General features: G+C 35.1%; 1 protein-coding gene across 1 annotated transcript in view; it reads right to left on the reverse strand.

Annotated features, from left to right (window-relative positions):
• Positions 1-1224: 1224 nt before the first annotated feature.
• LOC100725815 (UDP-glucuronosyltransferase 2B4-like) overlaps positions 1225-17123 on the reverse strand; it is a 42299-nt gene continuing 26400 nt past the window's right edge. Inside the window, exons 4-6 of the mRNA XM_003463770.2 lie at positions 14684-14771; positions 13694-13913; positions 1225-1876 (exon numbers count right to left, since the gene is read on the reverse strand). Coding sequence (XP_003463818.1) covers positions 1597-1876; positions 13694-13913; positions 14684-14771 — 588 coding nt within the window. The 3' untranslated portion in view covers positions 1225-1596. The remainder of the gene's footprint in view (positions 1877-13693; positions 13914-14683; positions 14772-17123) is intronic.

The following is a 17123-nucleotide window of genomic DNA, read 5'->3' on the forward strand; positions in this document are numbered from 1 at the left end:
TTCCTTCTGTCTTGTTTTTGAAATTCAATATTGTTCTTGCATTATTCCAATTTATGTTTTTATTCTGATTTATTTTTTATTCTGAATTATCATTTTTATTTTAGTGCTTTGTTTTGATTGATATTGTTCTGTTTTGTTTTGATTTTGCTAAGTTCTCCCCTGCCATGCCCACCTGTTGTACAGCCCTTGCCTTGGAGTCAGATGACAATGGACTGACACTGTGAGCTCAAACATAACTTTTTTTGGCAACTTGAAGGTTTCAGATTTTTTTCCTGAGAAAAGACAAAGTAAGATATGTAATGACATTTGTATTTAGTCCTATTTACTTGAAAGGCTGAAGCAAGAGGATCATGAGTTTGAGATCAGCCTGAGTAATGTAGTGAGTTCCCTTCATAAAAATGCTGCCAAAGTACAAAGAACTAAATACTAAGATTATTTTGCTCTAAATTCTGTATACTCATCCAATTTTTTCTCTGTTTGTGCAAGTTTACACGTTTTATTTTATTTCAGATAATTTATAAAATTTTATTTTGCTCCAGAGAATTTACAAAAGTTTGTATTTTATATTTCACAGTATGACAAGAACATTGAATGTTATTGCATATACTCTATCCATTCTCTGTAAAGGTTGAATGCCATGTAATTGTATTTATTCACTTATTTACTTAGACAGGATTTCACTATGCTGCCCATGATCTCACTGAATTCCTGGACTCAAATAATTCTCCCACCTCAGCTTCTTGGGTAGCTAGAGTGAGCATAATGCCATGCCTGGATAACTCTATAATTTTAAGGATAGATTTACTAACTGGTAACCATTTAAGTTCTAGAGGTAACATCCTGTATCCAAATAAATGTGTGTACAAGTATTTCTGCATCCTAGCTTACTAATGCAGAATTTTAGGGTCAAATAATTGCTTCAATTTTATTTGGCAGGATTATTCCATGTTATGCTCCCACAGAAATTTATTTTTGTTGGACTGGATGTGAGACTTGGTTGATGGTTTTCTTATCAGTAAAGGTAATTTTCAAGTTGGACCAATTTTATCATAAATTTCATTTGTGACATGTGTCTTAATGTAGGCTCTTTGGAAATTTTGTGGTTTAACGTTCATATGATTTACTTAAATTTTATATTATTTGTACTGCTGCTAATTATAGCCTACATCACTACCTCTGGACCTAAAGAGAATGATTTTAATGTAATTGTACATTCCTGCCACTCTGCACAAAAATGAAACTAACGTAAGCTAAATATGTACAAAATCAGATCTATACTCTGCATAGGCTTTTTCATGTTATTCATCCAAAAATACCTTGTAAATCACAGTTAAGCTAAGTATTTTGTTATAATTTGTAATATCAGCAATATTTTTCAATAAGCACCATTAATCTTTTATTATTTTTACATTCTCCTGTCTCTGATTGAAAATACTTCTTACTCATACATAGGGATTATATCCCAGGAAAATGAAATTTGACTTAAAAAAGTAATTTGTCACAGAAGTAAGGAATCTTCTGTCATAATCTCTTCTTCCTGGAATAAACTGAAGGAAGTACATCCTTCAGGACTACCAACTTCGGGTGAAGATACAATTATTCCCTTTTTTTCTTCTTTCCGGTTTTTGCAAACTTGTGGCAGCAAAACAGACAACATTTTGTGACAATAAATATCACAGTGGCCACAGAGGCCAGCAGGAACCCAATCACATCCAAAGAGTGGTACTGGAACCAGGAGAGATCATGGGCTGCAACTCGCAGGTGCTTAGCCCCTTTGTGACGCATGACAAACTCGATCCAGAAGACTGCTCGGTCCAGGGGCTTCACTGGCTGGTCGTGATGAATTCTTGATAACCTCATGGCATTTTCTTTATAGCTACAGGGGAAACAGAAAGACCAATATTGAAAGCTGGTTGATTTGTCAAAATCTGTCAAAGGTTTTCTGAAACTTCTGTAAAGATATGTCAAAATACGTGCCAAGAAATAAAAAATTAAAAAGGCAGTAAAAGTGATATACTATGAGATAGGTCATCTTAGAACATTTAGTTTTTACATTGAAGTTTCCTTCTAGAAATTTGTTTTATCCATGTGTGTTTCATGAGAATTTTTCATCTTGAAGTTTTTGAAGAGAAATTGAAATTGTAGTGTGGGAAATTCTGGCAAAGCAATGTGCTTTCATTCTTTTTCTCCCTTCTCATTATTTCCATCCAGTAGTATTTTTTTTAAAATCACCTCAGACTAGTATAGTACAATGTGCAAAATTTTCATCTCCTGATTTTATTGAGAATAACATGTAGATCATTTTTCGAACCCCCTGGCCATAGTGCCATGTGCAGGAAATGCTCCTTTCCCATAAACATTCCCTTCCTTATTGTTGTGTTCACTTTATGTCTGCAGAATTTTAAAAACACTATAGTTTGTATAATAGAACTTTACATATAAAGTTTTAGTAAAATGCCCCACCCCATTAATGAATAGCTTACTATTGTTATATAACTGGGTTGGTAATGATTGTGAAGTAAAGATGTCGAGATGTCTATGATCGAATCATGATTTTAGTTGTCAGAGTTCTTACAAGCACTACACTTTTGTGGATGTGTTTAGCATTAGTTTTTTATTCAGATTAAGAATGGTTATGACTGCCAACATCATGCTTTTTATTTATTGTTTATAAATCTGCACAGTATAGCATGTACTCTTTTGAGTCTATTTGTGGCAGTTACTTAATTCCATTGTATTTAGTTACCACAGATTATCATCTCTTTATTTTATGATTTTGGAAATTTTAATTTTAAACATTTGCTCACTTATAATGCATTTAATTTTACACACTCTTGCTTTTTCATTTCACATATTTTTGTGTTTTACATGGTTAGGAATTAAATTCCTTGATAAAAATGTATGTGCAATTATAAATTTTAGCTGAATTTGAAATATGTAAAAGTGTATTGATTAATGTGGGGAGCTGCTGAAGTTCAGATTGAGGCAAACCTCAAGAATAAAGACACAAAGCAAACTGTAACAGCTGGCAGGGGCTTGAATTAAGTTCCAAGCCTAGGGCATGCGTGGGTTGAAATCCAGCACACAAGGAGGCCTTGGAACTTCATTTGCAGTTGGTAAGACCATATCCAATATCTGAAATCACTTAAAGATGCCTAGGAGGTCCAAGCAGGCCTAAATGGGCCACACCCAGCAAACTCCAAGCAGCTGGCATGGGTGCAAATTAATTCCCAGGCCCAGACATGTGTGGGTTGAAACCCAGAACACAGGGAGGACTTGGAATTTTGCTTGCAGGCAGTAAGACCATGCCCCATGTCAGAAATTATCCAAGGATGCCTGTGAGATCCAAGCCAGCCTAACTGGGCCACACCCAGCAAACTCCAAGCAGTTGGCAAGGGCCAGAATTAAGTTCCAGGCCCAGAGCAGGCGTGAGTTGAAACCTAGCACACAGGGAAGCCTTGGAACTTCACTCCCAGACTGTAAAACCACAATCCAGGTATGAAATCACAGGAGGTCACATGGAAGATGCCAAGGGCCTAACTGGCCCATGCTCAGTGAACTCCAAGTGGCTATTGTTGTCTACTGTCTGCCCTGGGAGCCAAATGTGGGGCAGGTGATTCTGAATGCATGAGGGAAACCTTGAAACATCACTCAAAATCTGGAAATATAGGAAAACGACAAAACAAAAGAGCAAAATGCAATCTCAAACATCCAGCCCAACCTGAGCAAGCCTAGGTGACATGGACACCTAGAAGAAAATACAAGCCCATACACCAGAAATGCCTGAAATGATAGCAACTGAAGTAAAGAAATAAGTCTTGGAAGCTACAAAAGAACTCAGATCAGAAATAATCTCCCAGGTAAAAGAAGAAATGATAAATGTAATGGAAGAAATCCTGAACACATCTAAAGAAACCGGTTACAAAATTAGAGGAACAATGCAAAAAGATGGGAAATTTGAATGAAGAATACAAGAAACAGAAAGAATGCATGAAGTGGATTCAAAGAGGTACACAAGAAATCAAAAATACCATTGAAAGTTGGCCAAACCACCTCATTCAAAGTGATGATAGAATTTCAGACCTCAAAGGCATGATTACAGCTAGTGAACAGGAAAGATCTTTTAAAAATAACAATGAACCAGGAAATAGCAATTCAACAACTGCAAGATGATGCAAAGAAAAACAACATAATACTATAGGTATAAACAAAAAAAGGAAGGTGACAACACAAAAGACATCAAGAGGCTATTTACAGAAGTAATAGCTGAAAATTTCCCAAACATGAGAATCGAAACACATACAGATCAGTGAAGCATAGAGAACTCCAAATAACCATAACCAAACTAAAAGTACACCCAGACATATAATAATCTAAATCCCAAATATCCAACAGAAGAACAGAATATTAAAAGCTTCTAGATAGAAGAGACAGATCACCTATAAAGGAATGCTTATCAGAGTCAGAGCAGACTTCTCAACACAAACAATGAAGTCAAGAAGAGCGTGGAGTAAAGTACCTCAGATCCTAAAGCAAAATGACTTCCAACCCAGACCAATGTACCCTGAAAAACTGTCCTTCAAAATGGATGGAGAAATAAGATACTTCCATGACAAAGAACAGTTGAAGAACTTCATGGCCACCAAACCAACCCTGCCAAAAAATACTGAAAGACATCCTAGGCAGACATAGGAAAAAACCACTAAGCAAGGCAAACAATTACACCGAGTGCAAAGGTAAAAAACCAAAAGCAGAAAGATAACATGTCAAATGAAACCCAATATATACTAGTTATAACCATTAACATAAATGTCCTCAATTCACCAGTTAAAAGAAACAGACTTGCAGAATGGATCAAGAAGCAATATGCAACCATATGCTGCATACAGGAAACCCATCTAACCCAAAAGAAAACTCATAGACCGAAAGTCAAAGGATGGAATACAATATTGCATGCAACAGGATCTCAAAACAAAACAAAACAAAACAAAACAAAACAAAACAAAACAAAACAAAAGCAGGAGTAGCTATTTTGTTTGCAGATAATGTGAACTTCAAACCAAGAGTGATCCAAAGAGATAAAGAAGGTCACTGCATACTAGTTAGGAGAAAACTTCAAGAGGAAGAGATAACAATCTTAAATATACATGCACTAAATTTGGGAGCAACCAGCTATACGAAATAAATATTAACAGAAATGAAAAATCAAATAAGCAATAACACAATTATAACAGGAGACCTTACCGTGCCACTGACACACAGGGACAGATCAACTAGACAGAAAATCAGCAAACAAATAACAGAACTGAATCACACCTGTGCACAAATGGACTTAGTAGATGTATACAAAATGTTACACCCAACAACATCAGAATATGCTTCTTTTCAGCAGCACATAGAACATTCTTTAAATAGACCATATATTATCCGACAGAACATGCTTAAGTAAATGGAGAAGAACTGAAGTTATTCCACGCATGTTATCAGATCATAGAACCATAAAACTAGAAATCAATGAGAAAATAAACTGCAAAAACTCCACAAACATACAGAAATTGAATAATACACTTTTGAGCAATTAGTGGGTCACAGAGGAAATTAAAGAAGTGAAACAATATTTGCTGGCAAAAAGAATACAATACATTTTACTGGAACCTGTGGGATGCAATGAAAGCAGTCCTCAGAGGAAAATTTATTGTGGTGCACTCTCACATCAGGAAAACAGAATGAACCACCTGATGCTACACTTTGAATATTTAGAAAAATAAGAGCAAGTCAAGCCCAAAGGCAAAAGAAGGGAGGAAATTATAAAGGTGAGAGCAGAAATCAATGCAATAGAGACTAAGAAAACATTACAAAGCATCAATGAATAAATAAAATTGAAAGGCCTCTGGCCATCCTTATTTAAAAAAAGGAAAGAAAAACTCAAATTCATGCACTATGGAATGAAAATTGTGAAATCACTCTTTGGGAATATATAAGATCATCAATACATATTTCAAAAACTCTGCTCTCATAGTCTTAATAACACAGAAGAAATGGCCAGATTCTTAGAAACATATGAATTACCAAAGCCGGCTCAAGAAGATGTAAAACTGCTGAATAATCAAATTTCAATTAGCAAAATTGAAAAGGTAATTAAATCCCTGCCAACAAAGAAAAGCCCAGGTCCAGATGGATTCACTGCTGAATTCTACAAGAAATTCAAAGATTTAATGCTGACACTCCTCAAATTCTTCAATGAAATTGAAAGGGAAATAATTCTCCCTAATTCATTCCTGGAAGCAAACATTACTCTAAGTCCAAAACTTGAGAAAGTTCCAACCCAAAAAAAGAACTACGGGTCAATGAACATAGATGCAAAAATTCTCAATAAAATTTTGGCAAACAGAATGTGGCAAATCATCAAGAATATTATACTCCATGACCAAGTGGGATTCATTTTAGAATGCAAGAATGGTTCAAAATAAGCAAACCAGTCCTCTTGGTAAGCACGTCGGTGAGGGCCAGGAGAACATAGCTACTGAGATCTGGCCATGGAGGGACTCAGGCATCCACCTTCTTGGTAAGTGCCTGCAGTTGGGCCAGGAGGAAAATCAGAACTCTGGAGATCCAGCCTTGGAGGGACTCAGGCAGCTTATTCACCTGCCCTCTTGGTAAGTGCTGCGGCGAGGACCAGGAGGAGAGCAGAGCTCCTGAGATCCTGCCATGGAGGGAATCAGGCAGCTAATTCACCCACCCTTTTGGTAAGCACCTGCAGTGTGGGCCTGGAGGAGATCCATTACCTGTGAGCCTACTGCCATGCGGGCTGAAAGTCAAGTACCTTTCCCTGGCCTGCACCCTCTCCCCATAGCTACTAGTGATAGATGTTTCAGCATCTCTTGGGAGGATGACCATATGCAGTATAGCAAATATTGGGGATTTCCTTCTATCTTCTGTTCGAAGGCATAGGTTGATTTCACTGTTTTGTTATGTTTCTTTTGCTCTATTCATTATTCTCAATTGGTTTTATAATGTTCTATTTTTGGTTTGATTTTACTATACCTAATTGACTGGACAACTATTGTGAAGTTAAAGAGATATACCATAATGCATATTACTACTATCTCACTATCCTACTGTGAAATCCTGTGCCAATTTCACTGCATTGTCTTGATTGGCTTTGTTCTGCCTTGTGCTGTTGTATTTTTACTACTTTCAAAATAAAAAAATAAAACAAAAAACCAAAATATGCAAATCAGTAAATGTAACCTACCATATCAACAGAGCCAAAATAAGAACCACAAGATCATTTCTATACATGCAGAAAAAGCTTTTGATAAGGTCCAACATTTATTCATGATAAAAATCTTACAGAAAATTGAAATAGATGTTTTTTTCTCAATATGATAAATCTATCTATGATTCACCAAGAGCCAACATCGAATTATGCCCCAAAACTGAAAGCATTTACCCTAAAATCAGGAACAAAGCAAGGGTGCCCATCACTTCTATTCAATATAGTGCTAGAAATAGTAGCCAGGGAAATTAGATAAGACAGAGAAATAAAAGTAGTAAGGATAGGAAAAGAATAAATTATCATTATTTGTAGAGACATGATAATCTACATAGAAGATGTCCAAAACTCCATTGAAAGACTCTTGGGTATAGCAAATAAATTCAGTAATGTAGCTGGATACAAAGTCAACACTCAAAAATCAATAGCATTCCTAGACACTAACAACAAAACCATTGAGAGAGAAAAAAGAGAAGCTACACCCTTTACAATAGCATCCAACAAAATGAAATATTTAGGAGTTAACCTAACAAAAGAAGTGAAAGATCTATTCAGAGAAAATTATAATAACATAAAAAAGAAAATGAATTGGATCTCAGAAAACGGAAAGACATCCTTTGATCATGGGTAGGAAGAGGAAATATTGTGAAAATGGCCATCCTTCCAAAATTGTTATACAGTTTTAATGCAATCTCAATAAAATACCACTAGTATACCTCACAGATCTAGATAAAGCACTCCTAAAGTTCATCTGGAACCAAAAGAGACCTAGAATAGTAAATGCAATTCTAAGTAACAAAGGCATGCCTGGAGACATTACAATCCCAGACTTGAAGTTGTATCACAAAGCTATTGTAATAAAATTAGCATGCTACTGGAACTAAAACTGACCTGAAGATCAAAGGAATAGATTAGAAGACACAATTATACACACACTCAGCTATCTTTTCTTTGATAAAGGGGCCAAATATATTCACTGTAAGAAAGATAGTCTCTTCAATAAATGATGCTGGAAACATCATTTATTGGCTCTCCATATACCAAAACTAAAATCAAACCCATGCCTGTCACCATGTACTAAGTTAAAGTCTAAATGGATAAAAGATCTAAATATTAAAACCGAAACACTAAATGTGTTGGAAGACAAAATAGGTAGAGATCTTGAAGACTTAGGAGTAGGTAGAGAATTCATGAACAACAATCAAGCTGCACATGAAATACTTCACAGAATCAATAACTGGGATTGCATCCTATTAAAGAGTTTTTGCATGTTGAGAAAGAAATGTCCTGCATAGCCAAAAGAAAACCCACAAATTGGGAAAAAAATCTTTGTGAACAATACTTGAGAAAAAGGCTTCTGTTTGGAATGTATAAAGAATTAAAAAACCAGATCCCCAAAATTCAAAAACCCATTTCAAAAATGGGCATCTGAGATGAATACACAGTTCTCAGATGAAGAAATACAAATGGCAAATAAATACATAAAAAAATGTTCAGCATCATTGGTCATTAGAGAAATGCAAGATAAAACAACACTGAGGTTTCATCTCACTCCAGACACAATGGCCAGGATAAAGAAATCTACCAGCAACACCAATGCTGGAGAGGTTTTGGGGTAAATGAACTCTTCAGCAATGTTGGTGTGTATACTGGTGCAATCACTGTGGAGGTCAGTCTGGAGGTTCCTCCAAATGCTAGGATTGAAATTTTCTTTTGAGCCAGCTATCCCACCTCTGGTCATATTCCCAGAAGAACTGAAAAATCATACCACAGTGATATATGTGCATACATGTTTATAGCATCACAATTTGTAATAGCCAGATCTTGGAAACAACCTAAATGCCCATCAACTGAGGAATGGATAAAATGATGTGATATTTTATACAATGGAGTACTACTTTTCTATAAAGAATGATCACATTGAGATATTTATAAGTAAATAAATGCAACTCGAGACTATACTCATAATTGAAATAAATCAAACTCACATGTGTAAATAGTATATAATCTCCCTAGTGTAAGAAATGGTAAGATGGTACATAAATGGTAGATAAGATACAAAAAACTCCATAATTGCAGTGAAAAAATAAGAATCTCCTTAAAAGAGAAAAATAATATTTCGGGAAAATGAGGAAATATTTTCTTCAAAAGGAAGGGAACGATAAAATGTCTAAGTCTATACAAACACTTAGGATAGCTAAGATGATTACATTACAAACTCTGTAAGTTCTTGGAACAAAATAATTAACATTCATAGGATTGGAACAATTGTGCATATTATTGTATAGTGAGCTGAGGACCTCTTGAAGATCCTTTTGTAAAATAACAACCCTACTTATGCTCCTACTACCTTGTTTTGATGGTAGCCCAGAATACGCTGTCAGTGTTCTGGGCTCTTTAGTATTGTTGTTTATGTGTCTTTTTCATTCCATGTTTTTCTAGGAATTTGTTTTGTTTTGTATTGATTCGTTCTCTTTTTCCCTCTAATACAGAAAGGATAAGTATACATCTTGAGACTCCTATTCATATATACCTCTTCATCTGAGAACTGTGTATTCACCTTAGATGCCCATTTTTGAAATGGGTCTTTGAATTTTGGGGATCTGGTTTTTTAATTCTTTATACATTCCAAACAGAAGCCTTTTTCTCAAGTATTGTTCACAAAGATTTTTTTCCCAATTTGTGGGTTTTCTTTTGGCTATGCAGGAGATTTCTTTCAACATGCAAAAACTCTTTAATAGGATGCATGTGTCTATCTTCTAAAAAGTTTATGAGAATCAATAATATAATGCATGATGAAATGAACAGTTACTTTGAAGTAAAAGAGACACTAAGGAACCCAGTGCTGATTTAGTAGTGTCATGAGGTGAAATTCAGATATACTACTATTCTTTTTTCAGAGTGATTTTAGTCTTTGTTGTTTTGTTTAATTTCAACATACAGGAAGGTATTGACAGCTATTTTGAAGAGAATGCAAGACATTATGGCAGCCATTGTTGACTTCTTTTTTGTCTGGTCTTAAAGACCTAAACTGCCTTATCATCCTGTAATGATCAGGTCTATACTATTTTGTTTCATATGAATTCATTGTATGTGAAGTTATGGCCAACTATTTGGAAGAAAACAAGAGAAAATATGATAGACAGTGAAGATCTCTGGTTGTCTTGTTTTGAAATCTGTGTCTCTTACATTGTTATCTTATGAACTGTTTTGTTATGTTAAATTTTACCCTCTTTAAAAATAAAAAAAAATTACAAAAGAAAACAAAGAAGCAAGTCATGTGGGTGATGTCTATGGTGCATGTCTGTGTGCTACACACCATGCAGCAAAGTTGCAAGATGTGCATTTTGATGGAGAGATCCATTCCATGTTGGAACTTAGGCTCTGGGCAACAAAGGAACCTGCTCACCTCCCTGGAAGCAGCCATGAGTCTACCAGCATGCAGGCTGAGAATAAAAATACCATCCTCCCCCACCCCCACATTAGCAAATGGGAGCCAGTGGTCTGAGCATCTCTTCAGAGGATGATCATATGCATTATAGCAAATATGGGGGAGTTCCTTCTACCATCTCTTTGAAGGCAAATATTGTTATCACTGTTTTGCTATGCCTTGCTTAATTATATTGCTCTATTCAATACTCTGTTTTAATAGGTTTTATGATATTCTGTGTTAGGTTTGATTTTGCAATACCTGATTGAAAGGACAACTATTGTGATAATAATGAGGCATACTATGGTACCTATTGCCATTATCCCAGTAACTTGCTGTGAAATCCTGTACCAATTTTGCTGCATTGTCTTGATTGGCTTTGTTCTGTCTTGTTCTACTGTATTTTCCTACCTTGAAAGTTTTTTAAAAAAGAGGCAAGCTATGTGAACAATCTGTTCCAGCTCTAAGGGCATGATGCACCCCAAGTTGGCCATGCAAACAGGTTGCTAGGCAGAGGGGCACCATGTGACATCAACCAGCCAAACAAACATGCTGCAAATCATTAATCAGTGCTTTTTCTGTTCCATCAGGAGAGGAGGTTCTACCTGATCTCAGCTTTCAGTATTCTGACATTTGTCTTTTCCTCCTTCTTCCCACCACCATTACCTCTGGGGACTTCAAGAGTTGTGCTGGATGTGACAGATTAATTCTCAAAACTTGAAGATTTTTGAAAATTTTTTCTGTCACAGCATAATTTTAGTATACTAATAGTATACATTTTATAGTTTGGATCTTTTCAAATTTACTTATTAGTTTTATGGCAGAGATATTTATTTCACTTAGTTTCCATTTGTCCATTAGATTTTTTCTAATGTGATTTGTTCCTATTTTTTTCATTTTTAAATCTTTATTGATAAATCTACTTAAAATCTCCCCACTGGGAATGTAGACATATATCTATATTTTTTGTCTTGCTCATTTGGAAGCTTCGTTTTGAAGCTTAATTAGCAGGTATTGTATTATTGTATTATATTAAATGACTCAATTAGAATTAAATATTCATTTTTATACTTATTATTTTGGTCTATTATGTTTAACATTGATAAAGCTACAACAGGTTGCATTATTATGACTTAAAAAATTTGCACTTGACATTTTACTCATACTCATCTGGATAATTACATTACATATGTTTTACAAACAAAATAGACAGTGAATTTTTAAAATTCAGGCTAACAGTCTTTGTCTTTTAATAATTTATTCTGTTTATGATTAATGTTAAGTATTGAACATATATTTAATGCTACATCTTATGCTACATTTTCTCTTATTTTTCCAATGAGAGTTATATTTATTCTTTCTTGACAATTTAAAAATATTTTAACATTAAATTTTGTTACTATTTTCTTTTTTGATAGTGAATAATTAAAGAATTCCTGTAATGATGTAACCTTTATATAATAACATTGTTGATAAATGCGTATAATGCTGACTTAATATTGTAAAGGGTAGGCATGGCAAATTTTACAATATTTCTTCTGATGCAGTATATGAATTTTGATTATTGAAGATACAATTTATTTGAATTAAAAACATGGCTTTCAAATGCATCATGGAAAAGGGATGAATCCATGTATTTGGCATGGAAGAAAATACTTGTGAATCTTATATTTAAGGATGGACTTCAATCTATATTACACAGAAAACACTTAGAAGGCAATAATACGTAGACCAAAAACTAAATTAGGAAACATTTTTGAGGCTGAAATAGTCATGTTGCCAAAGAATAAACATGAAGAATCAGTAGTTATGTGTGAACTAGTTATTACTTCTATACATAAGTGAAATAAAAATTGAAGTTAAAATAAGATGGCACATTTAGCCTCCTTATAGTGTATAATTGGATAATAATATTTTAGTAATGATGTGGAAAAATTAGCACCCTCCTCCACTGCTCATTCAGAATGTAAATGCAAAACATTGAAATTTGGAAAACAGGTGGACTTTTACTCATTAACATAAAATTCTCATATGAAGAATTAATTCTACCTCTTGAAACTGTACAAAAGAAGCAAGGTCAGACATGGTGGCTCATGCCTGTTTTCCCACTTTGGAGGCTGAGGCAAGAGGGTAACTGATTGTGAAGCCGGACTGGTCTACAAAATGAGCGCAAGGTGAGTCTGACCCTCATAGTGAAACCCTGTCTAAAAAAGACAAAAGCCAACCACCCCAACAAACACTTAAAAACAAGCAAAATAAAAATACAAAAAGATGAAAAGCATATATTCAAATAAAAATACACATAGTTGTGTTCATCACAGTCAAAATTGGAAATGAAAAAGAGTTCACAATGTGGCAAATGGATAAATAGCACATGACATATCATGTTAAATTATACTACTCAGCATAGAGAGAAATCAGCTGTGATACATATTAAAACATGGACAAAACTAAAAAGCCTCATGGTAAGTACAACAGCCCAATTTCAGCACAATGAATACAGCATAATCTTATTATATGATGAAGCAAGAATATTCTTGTATTCTCCAGCATCACTAAGACAAAAGACCAAAAACCTGAACTTTCAGGGAGGAAAGGTTATATGTGGCCGAAAATGTGTACAAATTAAGAAAAAAATGAAAAATTTCAGAAAATTTAGGTACTGATTTTAATGATTTTCCCATAATTCTTCAACTTCGTTATCATTTTCACCTATGGAATGTATGATATCAATAAAATCCATTTATTAAATTTCAGTACATAGCAAATATTTCAAAATATGTTTTAAAAATTATTTTACCATTTACTGGTCAAGCGGTAGGTCAGTTGGTAGCTTTATTAACTTATTTTTTAGTAGTTTTAAAATCAATGGTTAACAGTAAATAATTTGAGATTTTACAATTAGACTCAAATTTAGAGTGAATTTTATTTTTATTGTCATGATAACTCATGTATAAAAATGCCTAGTAGATAAAATTTGTACTCACGAAGGATCATTAATGACTGTATTCACTGCATTTACCAAATCTGTACTTGACATTGTGATGAAGTTCAGTCTAACAGCTGCTCCTTTGGCCTTCAGGTGGACAATGTTATCAGCCTGATCCCCAAACAGAGGAATGCCCACCATAGGGATGCCATGGTGGATTGCTTCATAGATGCCATTGGTTCCACCATGAGTTACAAAAGCTTTAGTTTTTGGGTGACCTACAAAGGGAGAATTTAAAGAAAATTATCAGTCTTAAAAATAAGATAAGAAATTACAATAAAAGGCATTGAAACAGTGTTTTTTAAGTAATAAATTATAAGTATCAATCTACGTTAAATGTTCTCAGTCCACTAAAAGGGAAGTGAGCATAGCAAGGAAAATGTGGTGTGCGAATTGAGACTTGATAAACTCAAACAAGGTTGAAAGGTAGGTAGGAAGAAGGGACATACCCCAGAAGAAAGAAACACCATGTAAAAAGCTAAGCAGTGTCATGGGAGAATATGTGAGCCCCAGACATAACCAGGTTCCTGAGTTTCATAGGTGTGCTGGGAATCAGGGAGTCTTTGGGGCTCTGCAACCCCAGGAAGAAAAGTTTAGTTTTCATAAAAAGTGTTTTATCACCTTTTGACCTGGAATATTTTCTAATGAAAATAATCAGATGTAATAAAAGAGATCTTTAGTTTTCAGCCAAATTTGCAATAACTGTGCAATAGGCAAATGGATAGGTGTGAAGTGCAAGATACACAAAATAAAAGAAGGTGGGAACTGAGTGAAAAATTCTTTTAACCTAAAATACTGTTACTGTGTAATAAAATATCAATAGTTGTTCTTAATCCAATTTTGTCCTAGGATTGGAACATAAATGTAGAAATATTAGGAATGTTTTTCACCATTCATAGTTAATTTCAATACACCTGTTTTCTCTAGGACTGTGACCTTCTCCACTGTGTGTTACTCATGTGTCAGTATTTGTTTTCTGCAGTCTTACCAAGCAGGTCATTCTGAGGGATCCATTTGTACAGCAGAGTGTTGGGTCCTAGAGTGGCTGGTTTCTTGCCATCATATCTCCATACAACCTTTTAGAATAAGAAAATCTCTACTTACTTTAGTCAAATTTTAGATTACTACATGATTAAAGGCTAAAGAGTTTAGGAAATCATACAATTTAATGTCTATCAAATGACAGGTAAGGAAATGAGAATGAGAGATGACAACGTTAAGTTCTAAAATGGAGATGCGCATAAAATTCTTACTTTCCCTGTATCTATTTTGTACTTGTTAAATTTGGGATGAAATCTTAATGCTTCATAAGCTGAAACTTAGAGAAATGAGTTCATTGTTATCATATATGCATATTTCAGAGATAGTCACTATAATTCTCCTGTAACCATTTATAAAAATATCTGACTACACACTAAAGAATCTATATTTGGTATTAATTCTAAAGTACTAAATATAATGCTACTTTCCAAATGTGCTATGTGAGGAAATTTATTTGTGATCATTTGTTTCATGCTATTTTATTATGGAGAATATATTTTTAATTCAGAGTAGGTCTTTCATTGACATCAGTCCTCTTTCTGATTTGACAGAAGCAAATCTATCATAATAGGGTGTGATTTCTCTTCCTCTAATTCATTAGGTTGACACTTGCACACTGTGTTGGTGTATTTGATAGCTTTGTCATTACAGGCAGAAATTCAAAGGGCCGGGACCCTGATAGCTCAAAGGAGATTATTTGGCTCCCAGTTTCAGTAGATTCAGTTCATGGTTGGCAAAGGTCCCAGAGAGAAGCATCAAGGGTGAAGGGTATGCTGGAATGTCATTGCTTACTTATTGTTGTCCCCCAAGCAAGGCAGGGGAGCAGTGCCAGAGGAATGGGTCATAAACATTATGGGCCATGAAACAGATAAAGTACCCCAGGTCACACTTCCTGAATATTTCTACAAACACTGAGCTGTATGCTTTATTGATCATCTTGGCAGCTAATGAAACAAACAACAGACAACTAAACTTAATTTAGAACTTGTAGTTCAGCACTAAAAGCAAATCTCCTTAAATCATACTGAATCTCCCCAAAATGGACAATAACCAGTTGTCTGACAATAATCTGACATGAAAATCTGATGGTCTCTTCCCAAAGACTCAACAGATGCCCTATTGCTCAAAGTGCAAGTAAAAGCTGCCTCTTGCATTCCAAAAAGCTCCCATTTCTGAACCTTTCTAAAACAAAGATCATGTTATGTAATCCAGTGGTTCTGTGGTCTAAGGTAAGTAGTTTCATTTCAGGGAGAGAAATATCAGGATGAGAAATAGTCAGGCCAAAGCCAGCCTGACTCAATAGGGCAAATATTATCTTTTTTTTAGTTCTGGATATCAAACTCATGACCTTGCACTTACCAGGCAACTTCTTGCGCCACTGACCTAAATCCTAGCCCACAATATGGCAAATATTAAGAGCTTTACCCTGATGGCTGCTACGCAGGATACATGATGATGAGATTTGTGATCTAAAGTATTGGAGTGTTATAGCTTTGCTGGTTGTGAACTATGTAGCTTCTTTCCTGGACAGTCTCCATATATATCTGCCCAAGTCTTTCATTAGATTGTGTTCCCTGTTCTGAGTGCCTCTGACTTTTCTGTCTCCATTGTACATTCAACTTCATTCAAAAGCAGGAGCCTCCTGTGTTACTCTGTCATGAGGGCATTGACTGACTTCCCTTCCTATTGGCACTTGGTCTTCTGAGCTCTGCCAGAATCCCTCATTAGTTTTTGCTCACAGCATCCTAGGATTTTCTTCTCTGTAGCTCCACAATATTCACTATTCTCTATCTAACAAATCAGTTTCAAAAGGGCTGGGCTCTCAAAGGAGACAGTGCAGAAGCCCATATACCTAGCAACAGTGGAGGAGACAAATATCTCTTGCTGTGGGCCAGGCCAAAGACAAAGATGGAACAAATGCACCCATATCCTAAGGACTGATACTCTAAATAGTTCTCTATCACTCTGAGGAAGTCAGGAACCACCATCCCAATCCCCTAGTGCAGATTCTCTGTTCCCTAAGACTGCCCACTTTCTACATGACCTGCTTCACTATTTGTCCCCGATGTAATCAATTTTAACTGAACAATTAATCTTATTGGTTAACCATAATTCTGTTCTATCTTATGCCCATCCACCTGGTGATTTCCCAGTTTTCCCACCTTGAACTGTGCTCACCACATGATTTTACTCTATCAAAGTCTCTAAAAAGTCAATCTTTGGCAACCCACTTGGGACCTTTTCTGTCTCTCAATGACAGAATCTTTCTTTCTTTCAATAAATATATTCTGTTATTAACCCCACTGTTCCTAAAATCCATTCTTTGATTTTAGAGAACACAAGTCCATACCAGATATATACTAAGTTGGGAGTTTCATTCTCCTATA

Source organism: Cavia porcellus, unplaced genomic scaffold, assembly GCF_034190915.1.
Source record: "Cavia porcellus strain 051 isolate PalLab524CR breed Dunkin Hartley unplaced genomic scaffold, mCavPor4.1 scaffold_30, whole genome shotgun sequence".
NCBI classification, from domain to species: domain Eukaryota; kingdom Metazoa; phylum Chordata; class Mammalia; order Rodentia; family Caviidae; genus Cavia; species Cavia porcellus.